Here is a 23,080-nt window from a genome sequence, read left to right on the forward strand (position 1 = left end):
ATAACAAGACTCAAAAACAGACATGAGAAAAACAAATCCAGGATGTTAAACTATATCTAGAAGGGAAACATGAAAAATAAGGACATTGAAAAGCTTTTGCACGTTGATTTGAAAAAAAGGGGAATATGGAATATCACTAAGAGAACAGGGAATCACCTAGAGATCTAATCAGGGATTTGGCAGGAAAGTTTTGGGGAATGATGGAAGCTGACATTTGCACTTTTGTCTGGGTTTTCAGTGCAATCTGAAAGCAGCTAGTATCCTACAGGAAATCATCTAAGGACTGACAGCAACCCACACGGGATGACCACAACAGACGTATCTGTTTTGGAACGTTCTACTCTGGCTACCTGGTTATCTCTACCTTTGATGCCATCTTACCAGCAAAGAACATAGGGGACCTGTGGTGCAACTCTTCCATTTTCTGAGAAAAGAGTGCGTTCATCTCTCTCTGCAGGGTTCCGACGGCCCTCTTACGACCATCCAGAGCAGAGCGAGACTGAAGCACAGGAGGCAACTCCAGGCTGCTCAGACTGTCGCAGCTGCTGCTGTCGCTGAGTGAGACGGCTTCATACTCTCCGATAAGGATACTTCTAGGGGACGAGGCGAGCATCGAGCCATAGAAGGTGCCATATTTAGGTGGTGTCGACTGCTGCCAACTGAGGTGGGTGCTGCAGTCTGGTCTGACGCTCAGTGCTGGTTTTAAAGAGGTGGGAGTGCGTCGGCGGGGAACACTGCAGGACCGGGCGTTTCTCTGTGACGCCACGTGCTGAGGTCGGACGTGCTGGACGCCCAGGGTCTGTCTGGTTTTGGATCTGGTGACGTACTGAAATTTGGCTTCCATGCTGGTTGTGAGTTTAAGGGGAGACTGTTGCAGCTCCGGTTGAGGAGCTGACTTCTGGACTTGGGCTACAGACTCTGGCTGAACGTGTCTCTTGCTGGAGGAATGGCCGTTACTTCTTTTCCCTCTCTCCTCTGCAACTTTTCTTTCAGTCTCTGGACTCTCTTTGGAACTGACCACACATGTAATACAGTTGGAAGACACCCCAACCTTGCCTGAGCTTTTAAGAGCAACACGTGCGAAAACCCCAGGTTTCATCTCCGCTGGTTCATTCAGATGGAGCCGAGCGGCTCGTTTCAGAGGCTCACTCATGGGTCGTCTGTTAGTGAAATGAGGACTCTTACCTTTAGCCTCCTCAGGATGAAAAGCCCCATTGGTGTCAGGATGATCCCTGGGCCCCTTGTCTGGATGGGAAGCTAGTGAATCCCCAGCGTGGTGCTGTGGTGGGGTTGGCTGGTGAGAGGCGGCGGCTGAGGCCTTGTCCCGGTCATCCGACTCTCGCTCCTCACTTGCGCCTTCTGAACTGTATTCTTTGGTGTCAATGGTGATTTCTGGGAAGCCCTTCTTGACTTTGGGCTGACCCTTGGTGGGCGCACTGGCAGTGCGGCGCAGAAGGTGGGCACCGAACGGATGCTTACGGCCTTGCTGTGCAGCAGCATGGCTGTCCAGGGAAGCCTGCTTTGGGTTTCTGTGAAACAGCCCTTTTATGCCGCTGGCTGCTCTGGCCTGACAAAGACAGAACAGAACACCGCAGTCAAACACACATGCACCACATAATTCGAAACACGACGTAACTCAGACAAAGAACAATCCCGGCCATAATGCAGCTGGAGTTGGTCCATGCTGCATTATTGTAGGTAAAGCATGCTTTAGTAAGTGAAAAAAAAAATCGATCCGGTGAGAACATGTTTGAATGATCACCTGTAGCCTTCACAGTAATGTGATCATTCTGTTGTAATCCATGCTGAAAAGCTTTGAATTCCATTAGGATTCAAAGTGGTAACCTGTTAATTTGAAGAACATTGTAGGCCTGTAGTGTCTGGTCCTGAGGTGAAACATACAGTACATTTAAAAAAAAGTCATGCTTCAGGTTAGGGGTACATTTGATCTCATATAAAGACTGGGTAGACAGAGATGAGGCAATCACTGATTTTGTTTTCATTTCCTTTTACAGGAAATGAGTGTGTGGAGATTGTCTGTACGGTTGCAGCTGCTGCCATATCACAATGATCTGGTATTGGTGTACATACAAGAGCCAGCTGTTTAGGGACTCTCAAACAGACTGTGAATTTGATAGTTTTCTGAAACACAAATCAAGTGTAGAGTTAAGAATGAACAACAAACTATCCTTAGGATGAAGTTGCACATGCTCATATATGGAACTGTCAATTAAACTGTCATAACTAAAACCTGCAGTGAATGGAAGCTGGTACCTATTGTGTTTTCCTCACACGTAAAAACAAATATCTAATCATTATATTTTTATTTTTATTATATCAATAAATAGTGTAGGTCCATATCAGGAATTCATATCCCGACAGGTTTACGTTAAATTGAAATTTAAGCTCAGTAAAACACAGTAGTCTCTTGCTTTTCAAAAGAGCATCCCATACATTACCAAAGCACATTCAGTATTTCATTTTCTCAGCATTTTTGAAAGCTTACACTTACTTTTCTGGAAAAATTAGTTTTTATATTAGGCATAATAAGCGTTATATAAAGCCTGAAACAAAAATCTGACACACCAACAAGCTGGAAATATGACAGAAGTAGATCCAAGTACGACTGTGGTGAATGGTTTACTGCAGTTAATGGTTCACTGAGCCATCAAAAAGAAAGTGACAGCACAGACACGCAGGGGGAAAAATGACACGCTAAAGAAAGGATACAGTGGCTGAGTGACGTTTGGAGAAGAGGAACCAGACTGTGAGTAATTTCTCACACAATTGAAATGTCTGTTTTTCAAATTGTCTTTCAGAAGTAAGTCTGGTACCAGTCATGGTCAAAACAATAGGTTTGGATTACATTTACATTTTGTAAAAATACTTTTTGGTAACAAGGAACATTTGTTGTAAATTCTAGTGTTAAAAACAAGGTAACCATTCTCTTACTATTGGACAATAAGTCTAGTCTGGTGTTGAACCCCTCAGCCTCCATTATTGTAGATAATGTTCTAAGACCAAGATGAAGAAAATCTCAAACAATATTCTAGGTTTTTTGTTATCTAAACTTTAAATCAACAAAAAATGTTAAATTTTGCTGTATTATCTAGACTTCACACCACACTGTATAAGCGGCATCTGTCAAAACGTGTATGAATAGGGAAAAAAAAAAACCCTAAGTTGCACCAGTCTATTTATTCCTGGAACATCTGTTTGACAGGAGCCCAAGAACGGAAGAGTAATCTGCTCAAACATTGGCTAAATATATTAATTACAGCGTTACCTGTAAACTGTTGTCAGTCTCACCATCATCATCAGTTCCAGTTAGTCTGGTCTCACCGTTTTTAGCTGCACACTTTAAAATCTACGAGGTAGGTTCTGCATAAATTAAATATTTATATTTGTCAAGGAAATCTTTGTTGTTCAGTCATGTCATATTTCAGTGGTGCAGTAGCAGCATTCGGTTTCCACGGGTGTAAACGGTCCACAGGGGCAGACCACCTACTCATCCATTTAAGATATGTGATCATTGAAAAACTAAAAAGGCTAAAATAATCTATACTTTATGGCAGTGCTGCACTACTGAAACAGAGCCAGGAGAGCGAGAGACAGAGAAAGAGAGAGAGGCAGAGACAGAGAGAGAGGAAGGGAGGGTGAGAAAAAGAGAGTGGGCGAGAGAGGAGCAAATACCCAGACAGAGAGAAAATAGAGCGAACATAGAACAACTCCTTTAAAATATTCAGACCTTTTGCAATCTTTCAATTGAAGACTATAATCTTTTCTTTCTACACTGGATTAAATTTTACTTATTCATTTTTATTTGCTAAGACCTGCACATTTACTCATTACACATATTCACTGATATAGGTAAAATTTGCAGGGATTTTCTGCATCTTAATGATTCATTCATTCACGACTTGTTTAGAAATGAACACCTGAAACATGGATCTTTGCTGTTCTATAGCTCAACAAGCGTGCAAGCTATACAAATATATATATAATCAAATTGTCCAGATGTTTGTTGTTTTTCGTAAAAACAGCATCCCTATGTCCGGGAACATAAGCAGTCTCAACATAAAATACAGAAAGGACATGATGAAATCTGGTGCAGAAAAAAAGGAAGAAAAAACACAGTGTCCTGGAGGCAGTGGAACTGAATCCTTCTGCAGTGCAGTAGCAAAACTCCTGAGTTAGGAGGATAAAACAGCTCTGCGCATAAAAGCAGCAGAGGTAAAGTCACTGCAGTCTGACAGATTACACACACACTACTGCTTTCTTCAGTTTTCTCCAGGTCTTTCACTGATCTACTGTTATGACGTTGGATCTACTTGGGGGTCAATGGAGATGCAGGAAGGTCAAGCCATAATAACTCATGTCAGACATGAGTTGGTCTTTCTACAGTTGGCAGTTAACAGGGAGTGCGTGAAGTGGGGGTTCACGTAGGTGGAGTGTGTAGCTCATGCAAGATGCTGACTGGGTCTCACTACACCTGAGTTCTGATCGGCAGCTTCAGGACTCCTAAAAATTTCTTGCCTCTAAATGGAGCGTTTGGAAAAAGAGGGGTCCACTGGAATTACAGAGAGACAGAGGAGGAGAGAAGAAGAAAAACATATCAGAAAAAAGAGAGGATGAAAGAGAGAGGAGAAGAAAAACAAGAAGGGAAGTGGATGAAAGAAAGACAAACACGACAGGAGGCAACACAGCAGGAACAGCTGACACGGAGAAAGTCGAGCAAAGACAATGACGAACAGAGTGGTCTTTTGAAAGACGTCTGGGGACAGTGGACGGTTCAAAGAGAGACAGTGATAGAAATGTATCATTCATGTCCAAAAAACACAGTTGGAGACAGAAATCATAGCAGGTAAACACATTCGATATGAGGCAGTATATGCATGGTCTGATCTGAATGGTTGAATCTGATATTCATCTACAGAAAGAGTAGTATTAAACTGAGACAAGTGAATTAAATACAATAGAATCTTGGACTGATAGAGAAGAGTTTTTTTTTCACATCTCAGTATATTGGATAAGCTTGAGGTCAACTTTATGATTTTGCCTAAATGTAAATTCAACGATCAGTTATTCACCAAATAGTTCTGTTGATGTTGGCCATGAGTCATCAATGACTCATTATAATGTTTGACTGGTTTGTTTTTGGTGGTATGTGATGTTTGACTGCTAATAAACAATAAATCTTTGTAAAAAGTCCATTCTAAAAAAAATACATATTACATAACTAATCAATCAAAAATCACCTATTCTGGGGGGAATCCACATGAATAAAATAACCTGTTTCAAGCTGATTTTCATTATGATACCTACCTTACCAGTGATGTCATGCACAGCTACATGAACAAAGATTGAGGCCTCCTCCATACCTTCCAAGTACACGTGGCGATAACCTACACACAAACACAAAAAACACAGGATTTCAGAATGATTTCTTTATTCATATACTAATAAAATAAATACTTTAATAGTTCTCATAATAATAGTGAATATTACAGTAGCAGTATTGACTCTATATAGTAAAAGTATCACGAGGCAATGCAACACAGCAATTTGGGGAATAATGCATCGCAGAGCACTATACTAGGACTACTGCTTTTTCAATTTATGGTTGTATTATACTGCAAAAACTGCACTCACTGAATGTTGGTGACATGCAAAATTAACTTGGAATAAAAATTGTTTTAATTTTAGAAACAGTGCATTATGGTTTTAGAATTCATTCAATCATTTGAATGAACATGTTGAACTAAACAATGGTTTGAAATCTTACCTAAACATGCACGAATAAAGCTACTTCAATACAATCACATCAAAATTCAGAGGAACTCAGTCCTCATTTCTCACCTGGCATCATGCTGTTAAAAGCAATGGTCCGCTGACCGATAAAGTCCTGGCCGATGGGGTCATGATCCCACACGAGGAACCGTATCAGAGCCAGCTCAGGCATGTGTACTGTAAACACCAGAGTCTCCTCCCACATGGGGTTGAAACCTAGAGCCGTTCATCCCAAAAAAGACGAAAGGGAGCAGGTGTGGATGAGGAGAACCGAAGGAGACCAGGTGAAGAATTCAGAAAATAATAGAATGAGGAAAAGAAAGAAGAAATGGGAGTGTAACCGAGAAGGAGGACAGAGAGAAAGGACAGGACAAAGTTAGATACTGAGCTCAGCACTCAAGAGATATTCAAAGTGTGTGTGTGTGTGTGTGTGTTCAGAGACAGTTGCTGGCCACGCAAATCTCAAGCTGAACTCATCAATTATGGACCAAAATTCAAACAGACAACTCTCATTCTCACAGGCACACACACACACTGCATGTTAAGGTAAACCACAACAAACTTCTGGTTTACTTAAAGCCAACAACAAAACATGATGAAAGGGTCAGGGTGAGAGTGACTGACACAATGAGTGATCTGAAAATTACTCTGCAACAAAAACCTTAGAAAAAAATATCACCGTCCTTGTACTCTAGATATCCAGATAAACCAAGCTGGGTTTTATTATTGGATATTACTAGTGTGAAAGCACTGCAGAAGAGACACTAATTAGAAAGATGGGAAGGGTCTTGTCATAGCATCAACCATAAGTTCCTGGAAAATTATTTATCATAGAAAAGAAAACATTGCAGCAGTCACAGTAATTTATCTCTGCAGCAAGAAATCAATTCCATTCAGTCGTGGTGTCAAAACTGATTAGAACAAAGAGCAACATCCGGAAAGAAAACTCAACGTGTCTAGAACTGATTCAGTTATTCAGATTAACACGATTTATTAACATTCTATAAATGTCCTCCATTTTATCTATACTGGCTAAATTACACTGAAGAAATTGATAGATGTGCTACTAGCACAGTCAGAAAAGAGAATGACTAATGCTGCTGCTGCTGCAAAAAAGAAGAGACAATTAGTTGGAAAAAAAAAGTTTGGATTTTCATGGACTTGATCAATTTATTTTGGTCATTGTTTTTAACTATAGAAGAATGAAACTAAATATATATATACACTGTATATATATACTGTATATATATATATATATAAATAAAAGAATCGACCAACAGGGCAACGATGGCTAAAGTAAACAGTGAATATTATGAGAACTAAAAATGAATTGATTTCCTCCATAAATGCCTATAATGTCACTGTAAATGACAACGATAAATGTATGCAGAAGTTATTTATTTTACAAACCAGAAATAATTGGCTGAAATCTTGCCGAGAACCAGCACTAGGATCAAATGTTGCAGCTGGACAAACTGACATCCGTAACTTTCTGTTGACTCACCGTTATCGTCCACCACTCTGGTCTGCTCCTTGCAGCAGTCCACTGGGAGGCCAATGATCTCCACCTCTACAAATGGATCAATGATCTGACAGACGGGGAGCAGCAAGTTCAGGATTTCTTTTTGACATCAGACTTGCACTATTACCACCTCATCTGCTGCTAATTATATTATTACTATATTTATTATGTACCTCATGTATATATTTTTACAGACCATACAGCACCTTAAATCTACACATGCACCTTATTGTTATTGCACCTTAATGTTTTTCGTTCAGTATTGTCTATGTCTGTCAGCGCGCGGGAAGGCGAGGAACGTAATTTCGATACCTCTGTATGTTCTGTACATGTGAAGGTAAGCTGACCTTGACCTTGACTTGACCTTGACTTATTATATGATCTGCTTTAACTGTGACACACAACTATGGTGTAAAGTGATGGTTTTTTTTTGTTAAAGTATTGAAAATTAAACTGCATATGAAATTCAACCTTTAAAATTCACATTTGAAAAAATGAATATTAAATAAATCAAATGCCACTTGTTGTATTTGTTTCTTTCCTGATTCTTGACAAAAAGGCTCAGGGAAGGTTCTAGAAACTGAGACAGAAACTCAAATGTAGGAAAAGTCTGGGCCTGAGGCAAACATTTTTTTTTCAGCTTTGTTTTGACACTTGTCAAAGAGACGTCTTGCAGGACACTTGGTGTAAAGTCACTGTCAAGTTGAAGCGGTTTACTGTTGCAGGGATTTATTTTTCTGTGAGGTGACGCTTGTAGTTGACATTAAAAATGTTTTAAAGAAATAAAATATTAAATAAAACCATGTATAAAATCATCATTATTCATGATTAATGAAAGTTAATTGGACAAAAATATTTTGTGTAAATATACAGTACTACAGGTATCTGTGTCCACTGTAGGTTTGACTAACACTTCAGTGGTGTCAGTGTCTCACCTCTCCTCTGTCTCCTAACATAGAATCCTTGGGTTTGGGCAGCTGTTGTCCACTGATGATCTTCAACACCAACTGTTTCCTCATCTGATTTGGCAGTGGATCCTCCAAGTTGGGGTTAAAGATACCTTGATATAATCAAGTTTCAGGTTTTTCAATCATTTATTTATTTTTTTTATATGAAAGTAGTTAACGTTCCATTTGTGTTTTATTACACTGACCTTCACACATGCAGGCAGGCTTTATGATGTAGCCACAGTTGCCATTGCTGTAGAACTTGGCTCTGTTGAGCTGCAGGACTCGACCATCAGACTGGTAGTTGAGTGCAACTGGAATAAAAGTTGTAATGTTTCGTGAATTTGATAATTATGGGATGACACCACTGCAGACTGCATGATAACAGAGTGAAAACATGGACAGAACTCATACCCAGCTGACAGCCAGCGTTCCAGAAGGGCTGAGGGTTGAAGTTGGAGGAGTCAACACGGTAAGATGAAGGGTAGATGCGCGAGAGCTGCCGCTGGTTGAATTTGATGAAGGACATGGCTTTCTGCTGCATCAGCTGATGGGCTTTGGTCTCACTGAGTGAGGACACCTGCCAGCTGCAGTTGGCTGCAGGAAAAGACGCAGGAACAACTTTGTTTGATGCAGTAGGTGGATACATGTTTCATCAAAGGAAGAACTCAGCAACGCTACAAATTATTTTTGTTGTTGTTGGTGATGAAGACGCTCCTATCTATATATCTTTAATACCTCGTGAACTCTCTGGCAGTAGTGAATTAAAAGTCAAAATGGATCTGACGTTGACTCTGATTTACTAACACACTGGTCTGGAGGAACCGCAAACTCATCCTCATCATCAGGAAGATAAACATTACCTGTATGAGCTGAACATCACCCCAAAATATATTAGATTACACTGTGATTACAACGCAGCCTATGAAAGATGGCACATTGATGGACAATTACTTACATGTGGTTTGATTTAGAATGGCTGTAAATGGTGTTGTAGTGATGGATTTCAAAGACCACATAAATTAACTGAAATAAAGCTACACCTAATATCTGTATTTCAGTTACATGTATTTAGAGTATACACAGTATACTGTGTGTATATATATGGTTGTAGATGGTTGTAGTGATACATTTCAAACACCACATATTTTAGTTTCATATTTTAGTATATACAGTATTTATACATTTACACAAACAAATATATATTATATATACATATATATACTGTGAATTGTTTATGTACAACAAAAAGCTTTAATAGCTTTTCAATCAGCAACATCGCCGTGCAGATTAGTGTTAAGGTTGACTGGACAATCGAAAAAACCACTATTGTTATTTATGCTGGTGTGAATGGACTGGCAAACTGTTCAGTGTGTACCCCAACCCTACCTGTTGACTGCAGGGGTTGGCTGCTCCTACTCTGAGACCTCTAGACTAGTTGGACTAGTTAGTTCTCCTCTGTTTGACTAAGTGATGCTGAAAACCACGCACACTGAGAGTAATGCCCCATACCTTGAGCCTCGATGTCGTAGAAACCAACAGAGCGAGTGTATTTGACCAGATCAGAGAGAGCTCTGGACAACTTCATGGTCTTCTTCTTTCTGTGAGTCCAACAAAATCAATCCCCGGTGTTACATTTTTGGCTATACATTATCTATCTATGTATCTAAAATCTGCATTTGCTGGTCACATACTTGCTGTGGTGTGACGGAGCTCTTGAAGCACTGCTGGTGCTCTCCGGGTCCGTGTCTGTGTCCTCGAAGCTTGAAGTTTTCTTCAGTTTGGTTGTCTTTTTCTGGAGCAGTAACAATGAAAGTTTTGAAGTGAATGAAAACAAAGAAACCTTTGTTAAAATAAGAATCCATCATTTGTGGTTAATGGAAAAAAAAGACCATACATTTTAAATCAGGGAAAGAAAATGTTGTGATAAACAGTTAAATGAGAGCTTCTCTAAGATTCAGAAAAAGACATTAAAACAACATTTACTAAATTTATTAAAAACCACAAACGGAAATGTACACTTATGGCCTTTATTTTTTTTGTTATGTGAGATCTGTTTTACATCTGCTGCAAACACTGTTCCCTGTTCAAAGTATTCATGGACAGAGGAGGAGTGAAGAGGCCAACCTTGCGTTTGGAGAAGCTGTTAATGAAGGAGCGACTTGTGTGTTTGTTGCTGGGATTGGCCTCGTCTGCTGTGTCAGCGCCATCTTCAGTTTTACCCTGATGCACGAGCCAGGCAGATTTGTAAATTTCGAAGGAAAATGACAAATGAAAAATGCAGTGTAGTGAAAATCATGTCATAAAATCTTATACTAATATTTATATAAACTATAAACGATTATTTAACAAATATGAACCAACAAGGTTAACACTGGGCATTAATTTACAATAACAATAATAACAACAACAATAATAGTTGATTATTACTTAAGTCCTTACCTCACACCTTATTGTTTCAAACCCTGTGTTGTTGAAAACCTACAGTCTTTGTTCCATTCACTGCCCTTTCATTTCACTGCTCCTGACTTCTGTATTTGTATTTGACTTCACCTCGTGAGCGTGCACTGACACTGTACTTTTCTTTACCTTCTGTTTTCTGGTTTTGTCCGTGGACTTGCCGCTGGGTGGGAGAGCGGTGATGGTGAAGTTGTCGGGGTCTTCTCTGTCTCGGATCTTGGACTCCTTCATCAGGCTGTCCAGCTTCTTCTTGGCCATGTTCTCCACCTGCTTTCTGTTGGCAGAAGTCTGGAGGAACAGTTACACAGAGAAGAGAGTGTCAACAAGGACAGTAGACAAGAGGATTCCACCTGCTCAACTGTTGGTTTTATGTTTATTTTGAGTCATTATACGCAAAGATTTTACATTATTTCATAAAGCTACTTTGGAGTTATTTATTTGTAGAAACTGACGATGATTGTTATGTCAGTGAAGAGAAAGGGAGGTGAATGATGTATTATAGTCTTGTGTCACCACATCAGTGTGAAAGTGTATTCCTGCAGACATCAGTCTTGCAGACTCCATGACTCTGTACACCTGGCCATAATGAGAAATATAATGTTGTTCAAGATACTGACTCATGAACAGTAGTTTTGGTGAAATCGTTACCAGCATGCTTCACAGATAAGACCAATAAACAGTAGAGGGAGAAGTGTCTGACAATAATACATACATCTCTGTATGTATTGTCCATGTTCTACTATGACTCTGAGTGCTCATCATGCAGGTTCCCTCCGGAATAGAACAGGTTAAAGCCACTGATAATGAAAGTAGATCTTTAACCATGGGTAAATGGAATGTTCTGGAATGCAAGCCACTCATCAACCTGACAGCAGAGAGGAACGACAGACTTCTCTATGCACATGCTCATTTCAGCCACACCGTGGCAGTGTGAATCCACGAACCTGCAGGTCTCAGGTCTCCCTGTCTACACAGCTCTGGTTCTACAGCCCAGAGTTTGCAGTGCAGGATATTAGCAGTTCTCTGGGGATTTCACTAACCAGGCTTTGAAATATAGCTGTTTTATCTCTAACATCCAATTAAATATAATGTATATCCTAAATGAAGTGTTAGAATGGGATTTAGAAGAGAATCCCTGTCAGGAAAAAGAACTTATTGCACTTCCAGACATTTTGAAATAAGACATTTTCAAGGATCTGGTCTGTATTCTCTACATAGTTGATGCTTCACACCTAATTAACAACACTCATTTCAAATTCAACGAGAAAAAACAACAACTGTCAAATCCTAGAGTGGACACTTCAGAGCTTGGTGTTAAAGGATGGTAGTTTTATACCCATTTTTTGGTTTGTTTTCCTTTTTGCAGTACATTCATGGGTTTTGAAGGTAATGCAACATGTAGAAGTTTCTTGAAATCAAACCATATCCCAGAGGGGAATACATTTTCAAAACTTTTAGACATAAATATATATTTTTACGAGGGTTTGCTGTGTGCAAAGCATTCCTGAGTTTGATTAACATTAGATTTATAAGACAGATTACTAATTTTCCAAGGTGGCACCGCGATGGACCACGTGTTCTGAGACATCGGTATAAACAGGGCATCGGCTCATGTTCATGTGCATATTTGGAATCCAACATGGAATTCATACACGACACAGGATGAGTTAATGTGACTGCGTGACATTACTAAGATGTTCGAGGAGAATGTTTGTATACAGTACCTTCCACTTTAAAAGAAGCAAGCAACAGTTGAAGAGAAGAAAAAAGAAGAAGAGGAGACAGAAGAAGAGCACGAGATGAGAACAAATAGCCGCAGAGCAAGAAGGAGACAGGAGCAAACAACACAGGTACAGGAGCGACGACAGGAGAACACTACATCATCACTGCTTAGTCTCAACAAGAGCCATCAAGAACAGGAAATAACAGTTCACATTTCATCAGCTGGACACCGCCGAGAGCACGTGGAACTGCTAGGGCAAGATAAAAGTGTTAAGGTGGAGGGAAATGTCAGAGGGAACATACATCTCCGTTCATTAGCTTGCAGTCTTCCTCCATCTCATCTGCGCTGTCCTCGTCCGACACGTCTCCTTCCTCTGCGTCCTCATCAATGTTGGGAGGCAGTTTCTTCCCCTGGTGGGACGGAGAAGAATTAGACACTCACATGAAAATTAGACACAGCTGCAGCATTCATTCCAGCAGAGCATCATCCTTCAAGTTCTGTGCGTAAACAAGTAGTCACCTCAGCTCAGTCTTTTGGTGAAAGCCCGGTAACAAGTTGTTGGAGCAGAACAAACTGAAAAGGATTGTTTTAAACTAAAGATAAATCAGTGTATGATACGGAGAGAAGTCTGATCGTCAGAGAAACTCATTTGAACTGTTGCTTCCATTTTCTTATGTCTAAACACAAGAAAACTAGTCGCATTAACTTTCTATTCTGAGCCTGAACCTCACACCTCCGTGAGGAGAGCCGAGTGAAAACGTGTTCAGAATGTACCTTTAGCTGAATTATGGATTTTACGATGTTCCTTGGTTTGAATCCTCTGGCACACATTGGTAATACCAATATCTCAGTGTTGCCAACTTGTTACAAGGAACTGGATTATTCTTTTTGGTGTTAGAGACAAAGATTGCCCTTTGAGTGAGAGAGTGAAAGACATGCACATTTATGAATAAAAAGTTCATCTGTAATTCTTCTTCTTCTTCCTCAGATAGATCCCTCCGTGTTTATCAAGTCTCTAGGTGTTTTCACTGAAACTGCAAACACTTGAAGGCCTCTTTTTTCCTAATCTCTCTTGATGTTATTTCTGACACAGAACAACTCCTGAGAGCAGGTGGGATCCAGTCAAACAGAAGATTTAGTGGCTGATTTAAAGTCCAGTTAAGGTGGATATCGAGTTTACTCACTGGCCTCCGGGGGAAGCAGTTAAGAGACTCAGCAGTGAAGAACGTTCAGATCCACGGGTACAGGTAACAGATGGCCCCACTCTCACTGCCTGAGCCACACATTTTTCATTATCAAGTGTGACAATTTGTCCTGTGGTTAGTAATCGTTCATTGTGGTGTCGAAGATGTGGATGCCCACAGCATCACTGAGTGGGTGATAACAGCCTGAAAACCCACTGAGATGTTGTGCAGCACGAGTACTGCGGGCCAGAGCGCTTCATTTAAGTGTTCCCTGACAGTGTTCCATACTTAGGTGACAACCATGTGACTGTGCTGAGAGTGGGCAGATATAGCAGTGCCAGCTGAACAGCTGGCAGAGACGCGGTGAGTGAGCCAGGAGCTGGCACAGTGCCCCCATTTTACTTAAAGCATCTGGTGTCAATACAGACTAATTAACCTGAAAAATGTTCCTTCTCCTGCTAACAGAGACCTGCTGCTGCTGCTAATGCTGCTAATGCTGCTAATGCTGCTAATGCTGCTAATGCTGCTAATGCTGCTAATGCTGCTAATGCTGCTAATGCTGCTAATGCTGCTAATGCTGCTAATGCTGCTAATGCTGCTAATGCTGCTAATGCTGCTAATGCTGCTAATGCTGCTAATGCTGCTCTCCAACATGGTCACCTGCTGTTGGTTAGAGCCAGGTGTAAAGCCTACTGTTCTGCAACAGTTCATAGGATCTGTAACAAGCTAAAACAAATGCTAAAATAAACAAAAATAAAAGTTTTATGGGTCAACGAAAAAATAGTTTATAGTTATTTTATTACATAAATAATTATTAGCCAAAGATTTTTTCTGTGAAAACACAATTGCTAAAATAAAAAAAAAACATTTTGAAACTCATCAGGGAAGCATTACTCTTTGGTTATCTTTAGTGTTTAAGATTTTTTAAATTTTTTCTACTGGGAGCCAAATCCCAGCTCCTCTTGTAATGTGTGTGTGAACAGAGTCATCTCTAAATATTGTTGTTAGATAATAGCACAGCCCAGAGTTCAGATAATGAAGCGGCCAACGGTCAGATATTACTGCACCTTCAGAGCCGTCATGTTTTTTCAAGAACATTTCATCTGTTATTCTCCTGTCACTCAGTTAAAGTCCGCTCTTTGAAGCAACATGCATTAGCCAATAGGATCACAGAGTTAGGATTGACCACTGCACGAGTGCCCTCCAAACATTCTTGACTTTACCTTGACAAGGATTTTGCCCTTGAGTGCTTCCGGAGACGGCAGCCATCCAGACTCATCAGCTTTGACACTGGACAGGTCCAGTTTGTCGCCCAGGATCTCGACAAGATACTGGGCCATCTTCTTCTGCTGAGGGACGCTGCAGTGGTTCTCGATGGACAGGATGACTGGGTAGCTGAGAGGAAAAGAACAAAACAGAGGGGAGTGACAGCGATGAGAGGTGTGTAAGGCAGCTCACTCTGAGACACTCCTTGAAGGAACTTAAGATCCTGAAAGGATTTTAGGATTCAGAGTACGACCACTTCGTGACTAGACACTTCAGTCTCAAACATATCTGCTGCACAGATACAGAAAATAACATCAAATTTGAAAAATTGTGAGTGTGTGCACGCTTGCAGGTGGACAGGTTATAAAATATCAATAATCTAAAATAAACAGCCAACAAATGAGAGAAAAATAGGAAAAAAAAACTTGAATCTGACTCTGGAGGATTTGATTATTGGTCTAATGTTCACTGACTGACCGTTCTAGTGCTGACTGAAATATCTCACTAAGAATCCATTGGAATGAAAGGCCATAAAATCGGCAGTATGTGCAGCCGTTAATGATTCCCTGAGGAGAAATCACAGTGATGTGATGATCAGCTGAAGGGACCTCCGGTGTCATAGATAGTTTAAATGTAACCATTTTGACACCGTTAGAAAAACAATCATGAACATTAAAGCTTCTCTTTCAACACGCTCCATGATGCTGTTTTAGGAGCAAATCTGTTCATTGTAAATGCAGTCAAGTGATAAGCATTTTAAATCTGATTAATCACAGAGGAACGTTGGATATCTCAGGATTAAGCAGCTGTAAGTATCCCTAATAATAAGGAAAAGGAAAGCAAAAAAAATCTCTTGAACAGATGATGTACTTCAAACATTCTCAACTAGAATGTTCAATAGGCTGAAATATAGCTCAACCACTGAGGCTACGATGGCACAAAGCAGGCCTGGCCACACACACTGATCTCAGTCCAATCCCAGTCTCTGTCAGAGAAAAGCCCTAGTCTGAACATAGTCACTCACAGCTGTGAACACAGGGTGACTACATTCCAGGTCCTGGGCATATTTTCCTCTTCGATGCTGAACTCAGCTTCTCAACCTCTTCTATTCTGAGGCTTTTTTTTCTGTGGAATACTGTGACCTTGATTCTTAAATCATTATTTTATACCACACAGAGAGAAGGAACCCAGTCATTTTAGTGAGAGTCTAAAAATAGAGATTTTTTTCCCCCTACTCCCTCTAGACTGAGTGTGCGCGGCAATGGGATTATGAAAATCCGAGTGTGTGTGTGAGCATGTGCACTTCCTGCGAGTGAATTACAGCTAAATACATCTAAAACAACAGAAAGGGTCTAAAGGACAACAACTGGTATTGTACAAAGGACATGTTATAGCGTAGCTTTGTCAGTGACTGGATCTCAGGGAATGATGTGTTATAGATTGTTCACACATACAGAAAAGGCTGACAGAGCCAGAGGTAACTGCTTAGTCTGAATAAGAACGTACAGCCATATAATCAAGGCTACAGTTCTATGTGATCAATCTGTCCACCTCGATCAGATGATATTATTAAAGTATTAAGTAAATAGAAACAGTCCAACGGCTGTAAACTTTCTTCCCACTTTGTGTCAAAGTGCATGAGACAGAATGGAAAAGAAAGAACAGGTAAAGTACAGAACTGTTGAAGTATACCAGTACCGTGTCTACATGGCTGTGTGTACATACTCGTTCTTGACGAAGGCGTATTTGTTGATGGTCTCAATAACGTCTTTGAAGAGGATCTTGGAGGTCAGCGTATAGCCATGATGGACGATGGGCTCATTGTCCTGACCATCCCAACAGTCCACTGTCGAAAATAAAGTCAAATTAATCAGGGCATTACACAGGTATTAATCTTCGAGCCTTTTAAATGAAGTCATCAATGCCTCCCAGAAATATCCTCTGTTGTTCTATAAAGACAAACAGTTTCACAAAATAACCTTTCAAGGCAATTCCTTTTTCTGTGTATTTTCCGTAGGTGAGCACAGAGAGACAAGTGTCATTAAGAACTGGGCTACAAAAATCTAAATCCACCATTAACCTACAGTATCTTGTCTTTTTGGTTTAATTTCATTTACACTTAATAATAAATGCTCAAATTGGAACAACAAATAAAAAGCAACACTACCGCTCTACTGTTGTGGACCATTCAGTCTTCACTGTCCTCAATGAATGTCAGGGAAAATGTACTATCGCTGTCAAGTAGGTAAAACAATTAAAAAAATATTATCACAAAAATATGACACTGTGATTGAGTGGCATGTAATCATGTGACCTGATGTCCTTTCATGTACCTTGGTAAAAAAAAAAAACAGGCTATGTTTCCTCTCAGGTGGTATTGGAGTCTGCACTCTCATTGTTGTGGTGAATTATCTTGGAGCTGCCACTAGACTATGGTAGGACTGACCACTCAACTACTCAGCAACTATTATTCAAAGTCAATGTTTTAAGTATTGTTTAGCAATTCTTTGTCTAGTTCCAAACCGGCTCGTTCTTTGCAGACGTGTCCGTGCACTAACCTTCCACACAGCGACAGCCGGCCTGCAGCACCCAGGCGTACATGTCCACCCTGGACTGGGACATCAGCTGGTCACCCATCAGGTAGGTGTTGTGTGAGGAGGCGATGAAGTAGTTACAAAGCGGCTGGTTCATGTCCTGGTTGATGTCGTAGTGGTCAGGGTTGAAGATGTCTCCGGCCGGGCTCCGCATGTAGTTTGTGAAACCTGAAACAACAAGGTTTTTAATGAATAAACAAGTACAAATAATGCATAGTTTGTCTTTTTACAAATAATGCTATGAGGTCATAACATGGTAACCAGCGATCCAGATCACAAACCCAATCTGAGAACCAGGTGGACTGTGACGTTATAAAGTGTTAAAATGGAATTTAATTTTTATTGCTAAACTAGTTCCAAGGGAACCAAAAACTAAATCCTATGTTGTCTGTGTTCGACCACCTCCACCCTACAGTTAATTTGACTGACCTTGACAACTCACTTTGTAAAACAAACTTTTCCTTTGAATAAAAAGCAGCCTTCCTATTAACCATATTCACCTTTGGAAGGGTTAATTGGCTTTACCCTTTTGTAAATTGTTTTAATCATCCGTCTCGTTTTGATTGTAAGTCTACATTTTCATCTTGACTATTTTTTGTTAATATTGTGCCCTTTGTTTCAACCTGTTATTTTTTGTATCATATTCTGTCTAATGATTTAATGTAGTAAACCACTTTATCTTAACTTCTAATTATCATCACAGGTTTTAATAGAGCTTTAAGTGGAGCTGGAATGCCACTGCTAATTAAGATACATTTATAAAAAAGTATTAACACACAACACATTAACACAATTATTATATTTCTTTTCTGCCGTTAAAGAAAAAAATTCCAAATATAATATTAAGACATTCACAGTGACATCTGTTGTCTTTTATAGTATACATTTTTATTAATTCTTATTTCAGAACACAACGGATTTGGATGAAAAAAAATCAAATGAAACAAACCCACCGTCGATTCCCAGAACTCCTTCCTTTTGGTTTTCACTGCACGGCTCAAACTTGTTGATAATCTCCAGACAGTGCTCCTTTGTCACCTTGGTCATCTACAAAGCATTGAAATTTGTGTCAAACAACATGAATATGAGTATTCTGTGGAAAGAGTTCAGCAGCAGAACACATGCAGTGCCACTGTGGCTGAAGCTGTTTGTTCAGTAGCTGCCTTTGACATCCAAATCAAGTCTAATTTCTTTGACTCATTTAAATAGGATGTGACCATTGTGTTTGTAACAGTATTGCCAGTCAAAGCATGCTGATTGGCTGGTGTTGCTATATAGATCAATCAGCTTTCAGTTTGTGCAGGCTTTAATCAGTTTTCTACATGACCAAATAACACTACAAAAACACTTCATCTCTGATTATAAAGTGCACCCTGGTCAAAAAAAGTTACAAAACAAGAACAACAATAATGAAATGATTCTGATTATTGATGATTATAGTGATGTTATCGCATTTTCATCTGAACTATGCACTTTTCTGAAAATAGGGTTTGTAATTATCAGCAGCCTGTACAATACTACAGCTTGGTGTATATGCATGAGGCCCATACACACTATATAAGTGATACAATGATAGAAGAACGACCCATCAGTCAGGATACTGCTCAGCTCTTCAGTCAGTGAATAATTACTGTACTGCAGTGCATAACTCTGCGTACCTTCTGTTCAGTCTCCAGGAACCGAGCCAAGTCGTCAGAGTTCAGGTGGTCCTTGTGGTTGCTGTAGGTAAGCATAAGGAGGTACAGGTCCCTGCGGGTGGACATCATCTTGTAGAAGTAACAGAACTCCTCGAAGCCCAGGGTCCCCTGGTTGTCGTCTGTGTCGGCCTCCTGTGTACAGATGTGTGTTAATGAGATTTAGTGGTGGAATTTTCAAGCGTATTTAGATCTAAGAGGGAGTTTTAAATATAAGAATTCCAAAAAGCACATGACTTTTTTTTATACAATTAAAAATAGCATTTCTAAATTTAATTAATAACTCTAACTTTGTTCTGTGAATACAAACTGTCTGTCCATTAATGTCTCTCCTTCAGTTGTATCTATGAAATCTATTTTTAGTGGCTACTGCTGTAGTGTTATTGCTTCTCTGCAGTGAGACTTGTTGGTCTCTGCAGTTTACATGTTTTTTTATCATTGTATTAAATTCCATTATTTATGTTTAATAAAATTATTTTTTTAAATTTGATTTAACACATCTATCAAATAACAGGTTTTTTAACCCTCAATTTGAACAAAACTAAGGATATAAATTGAGATAAAATAATCTGAAAGAAGAAGTTACAACATATAGACTGGGTCAAGGAGACTACAATATGGACTACAATATGTGGACCCTAACAAGGTTAATGAGAGCACTACAGTAGGTCACAGGATGACAAGTGTAATCCCAGCCTCTGTTTACAGAGACAGACTGTGACCAGGTCCATATGCCAGGCCGATCACTGCAGGGCTGTGACGTCTGTCCGACTTAGAGCTCGTCCCCAGAATGAATTCAATGCACAAGATGTAAAAACAGTGTCATTCCAACTATATAACTATATAAAAAAGTACTTTAAAACTTGAGGATTTAAACACATCATGTGCCCAGCACATAATAGTTTCCTTAATATGAAACCCGTTAACAATGACTTAAACAGTTTGAACTTGAACTCCCCAAGTGTTGATCCCACAGTCATCTCTGACAGCGGGACAGTCAACAGATTCCTAGTGACTCAGATGCACGAAGCTGACACACATCACACCACAGGGCTCAGCAGTCGCTTCTGTGTGAACATGTCACACGTTCTCCACTGCAACTGTGACCAAATGACACGTTGATGCAGAGATGCAAACAGAGCGCATTAATCATTTGGACAAGACTTATTCAGGGCTGCATGGATTAACAGGTTCACACACTGGAGGAAGTCTTTAGTAGAAGACAGTGATGTCTAATCACAGAGATAGACAATGTGATACTTTCTGCTTCTTGAAAAGAATATTATTTACTGTGAGTAAAGGCTCTGCTTCTCGTCTCGACTTGTACTTTCATTCAGTTTAGACAACACCGTGTTAGGGTTTTGTAAACTGGTGTACAAACAGGGATGAATGAAAATGGATAAATGACAAGATAGCCAAGAACAGTGTTGATTTTTTGAAGACTGTGAGGAAATCTGGGAACAAAAATGACTCAGCAACATGACTAAACTGCACTTAAACAGCACTGGAGCACCAATGAGTCAGGGTGAGTTTAAATGTAGTTGGATGTCAGGAGAAATGCTAACCTGCTGCCTAACAAGGCACAAGGGATTTCTTGATCCGGCACTGAGGATTGTATTGGGCCAATATTGACATTTTGTGCAAATTAAAGGTAAAACTTTAGATTGTATTACATGAAGGACTTGTATGATGAGTCTGCAGGCTCATACAGTGTGTCATACTATTTTCATTTTGAGAGTGTGTTGAGAACGGTCTCTGTCAGAGTGAACCTCAACATGGTCAGAACAGTTTGTAAAATCTATAATGATTTATGCCAGTTCACTGTAGAATAAATGCACTTATAGTGCTATGTGTTAATATACCGTACAGTTGAAATGACTTGAAGGGTTTGTTTGTATTTTATTAACCTAACTGTCACAGTCTAGTCCATTTATTTTCTGCTGCCTTTAAATTAATTTTATTCAAAGTCCGAGGTTATAAAACACACACTTTGTCAGACAACCATTTAAAAAAAAGATGATAATAAAAATGAAAGTGTAATTTATATAAGTGTGATAAGTACATTTTTATTTCTATTGGTGCTAAATTAACTGCTAATCTCTGTTGTCAGCTCTGGCTTTGTGTATTTTTACATCATTTCCCTGTTTTACAGTCAATTTCCTTCCCTCCCAACTCATTTGTTTGTGATTTATGTGACCCGGCTGCTGCGACACTACAATTTCCCCCAGGGATTAATAAACCAATCCATCTTTTTGTCTGTCCACATTTCCACTTTGGCGGGTCCTTTTATCGCCTTTTGTATGATCCTTTGTTTTGCTCGTGTTAAAGCAAATGTTTTCTCCTTTGGTTTTCTTTTTGCGATCTTTTAGAGCAGCCAATTAAAAACTGCAGATTAACTTCTTCTACTTTAAATAAATAAAGGTCTATGTCTTATATTAAAATTCAAAACACTTGATGACACAACTAATTGTATTTAGTACATGAGTTTAACTGATCCATAAACAAAGGGATAATTGAATAGATTTATTCTGTCTATTAAACAAGGTTAAAACACTTGAAGCTCATTCATTGTTACATTAAATATGAATGTGCTTTATTAATAACAAATAAATGGACTTAGATTAGACTGTGGTGTGGCTGTTCAACCTTTTTCTCCGCTGTATACTGACAGTATTGAACCTGCTGCAGTAATAAGTTGAACAGATTAGTCATGTCACAATAACCACTAAGACTAATGTCAACAAGAAAGAGGTCAAGTCAAGTAGGCTAAGCCAAGAAACACCTATCTTTATGAATGTCCACACAGTGCATGCAGGTGTGCACACACACACACACACACGCAGGTTGTATTTATCCTGCTTTACAGCAAAGACCATCTGTGTCTCAGCTGGACCATATGGGTGACAGTCAACAGGCTGCTGGACTTAGTCCAGACCATCTTCACTGCAGGTTTGGACTCCAACAACACGGCCTGTTCCACAGTGTCCTGATTACTAACATTTGTGGTCGAACTGATAACAAACATCTGTTCGTCTGTTCTGTCAACTTTCTACATTTTGTCCAGTACACAGTACAGCTGGACCACACTATGTACTGGACAGTTGTTAACCCCTACAATAATATATGTAACTATATGTGAAGATGTCTATCAAGATTAAAGGTTGAAGAGTTGTTTTCCCAAAGATGTTTCAGCTCCCATCCAAGAGGCTTTTTGGATGAGAGCAGCCTAACAGAACTCTTCAACCTATATGTAAAGATGATGGAAATCGTAGTAGACAGGTTGCAGGGCCGTGAGGTAACTGCTGGGTGAGGTAACTTAATGGGGTGTATGTTGTTCCTCCTACTCTTCTCTGGGCAGTTTCTTTCAAAGAACATCTGTCGTCAGCAGACCCCAGGTCTTTCTTCCTCGGCTGCTGTGTTCCAACTGTTTCAGTTCCTTCTCCACAATTCAACAAATCTTCTCTGAGGATCTTCTATTTATCCCTTTCTCCAGTGTTTCCTATCCTACTCATCAGATCGTTTACCTCAGTAAACTGCTACATCATATCATATCTCATTAAATCATCCATGCCTACACCGTCCCTGCCCCTCTCTTTTGCACAGAACTACTCCAGGTTTATGAACTCATCTACTTCATGTTACTTCTTGACGGAAGGAAGACAAATGGCCCAGGAAATGAACTCTCACATTTTTAGAATGAACAAGCTTCAAAACTGCAGATTAAAAACCTTTAACTGCACCTTAAACATCTGTTTGACTTTCTGTCGTGGCAGGTTGACGTTGAGTTTGTGCAGGAGCTGCAGGACCTCACTGATGCTCAGGCTGCCGTCACCGTTCTTATCAGCCTCTGCGAAGGTCTGCTTCAGCCATGTGATAATCCAGAGGGTTAAGAAAAGTGAA

At 39.7% G+C, this 23,080-nt stretch overlaps 1 protein-coding gene across 7 annotated transcripts in view; it reads right to left on the reverse strand.

The window, feature by feature from the left end:
* The window catches only part of plch2a (phospholipase C, eta 2a), a 135,843-nt gene that overhangs the window by 4,248 nt on the left and 108,515 nt on the right, over positions 1 to 23,080 (reverse strand). For 6 of the 7 annotated variants that reach the window (XM_017036121.2, XM_017036123.2, XM_017036122.2 and 3 more), the window contains 19 exons: positions 22,921 to 23,050; positions 19,145 to 19,315; positions 18,440 to 18,533; positions 17,451 to 17,654; positions 16,618 to 16,738; positions 14,850 to 15,021; positions 12,745 to 12,852; positions 12,444 to 12,449; positions 10,849 to 11,007; positions 10,387 to 10,482; positions 9,954 to 10,054; positions 9,772 to 9,860; positions 8,674 to 8,856; positions 8,466 to 8,573; positions 8,248 to 8,372; positions 7,295 to 7,379; positions 5,860 to 6,006; positions 5,326 to 5,405; positions 1,186 to 1,567 (listed from right to left, as the gene is read on the reverse strand). In XM_017036121.2, coding sequence (XP_016891610.1) covers positions 1,186 to 1,567; positions 5,326 to 5,405; positions 5,860 to 6,006; positions 7,295 to 7,379; positions 8,248 to 8,372; positions 8,466 to 8,573; positions 8,674 to 8,856; positions 9,772 to 9,860; positions 9,954 to 10,054; positions 10,387 to 10,482; positions 10,849 to 11,007; positions 12,444 to 12,449; positions 12,745 to 12,852; positions 14,850 to 15,021; positions 16,618 to 16,738; positions 17,451 to 17,654; positions 18,440 to 18,533; positions 19,145 to 19,315; positions 22,921 to 23,050 — 2,561 coding nt within the window. The remainder of the gene's footprint in view (positions 1 to 1,185; positions 1,568 to 5,325; positions 5,406 to 5,859; positions 6,007 to 7,294; positions 7,380 to 8,247; positions 8,373 to 8,465; positions 8,574 to 8,673; positions 8,857 to 9,771; positions 9,861 to 9,953; positions 10,055 to 10,386; positions 10,483 to 10,848; positions 11,008 to 12,443; positions 12,450 to 12,744; positions 12,853 to 14,849; positions 15,022 to 16,617; positions 16,739 to 17,450; positions 17,655 to 18,439; positions 18,534 to 19,144; positions 19,316 to 22,920; positions 23,051 to 23,080) is intronic. The other variant, XM_008318577.3, reaches the window with a different exon arrangement.

This window comes from Cynoglossus semilaevis, chromosome 10, assembly GCF_000523025.1.
Source record: "Cynoglossus semilaevis isolate Cse_v1.0 chromosome 10, Cse_v1.0, whole genome shotgun sequence".
NCBI classification, from domain to species: domain Eukaryota; kingdom Metazoa; phylum Chordata; class Actinopteri; order Pleuronectiformes; family Cynoglossidae; genus Cynoglossus; species Cynoglossus semilaevis.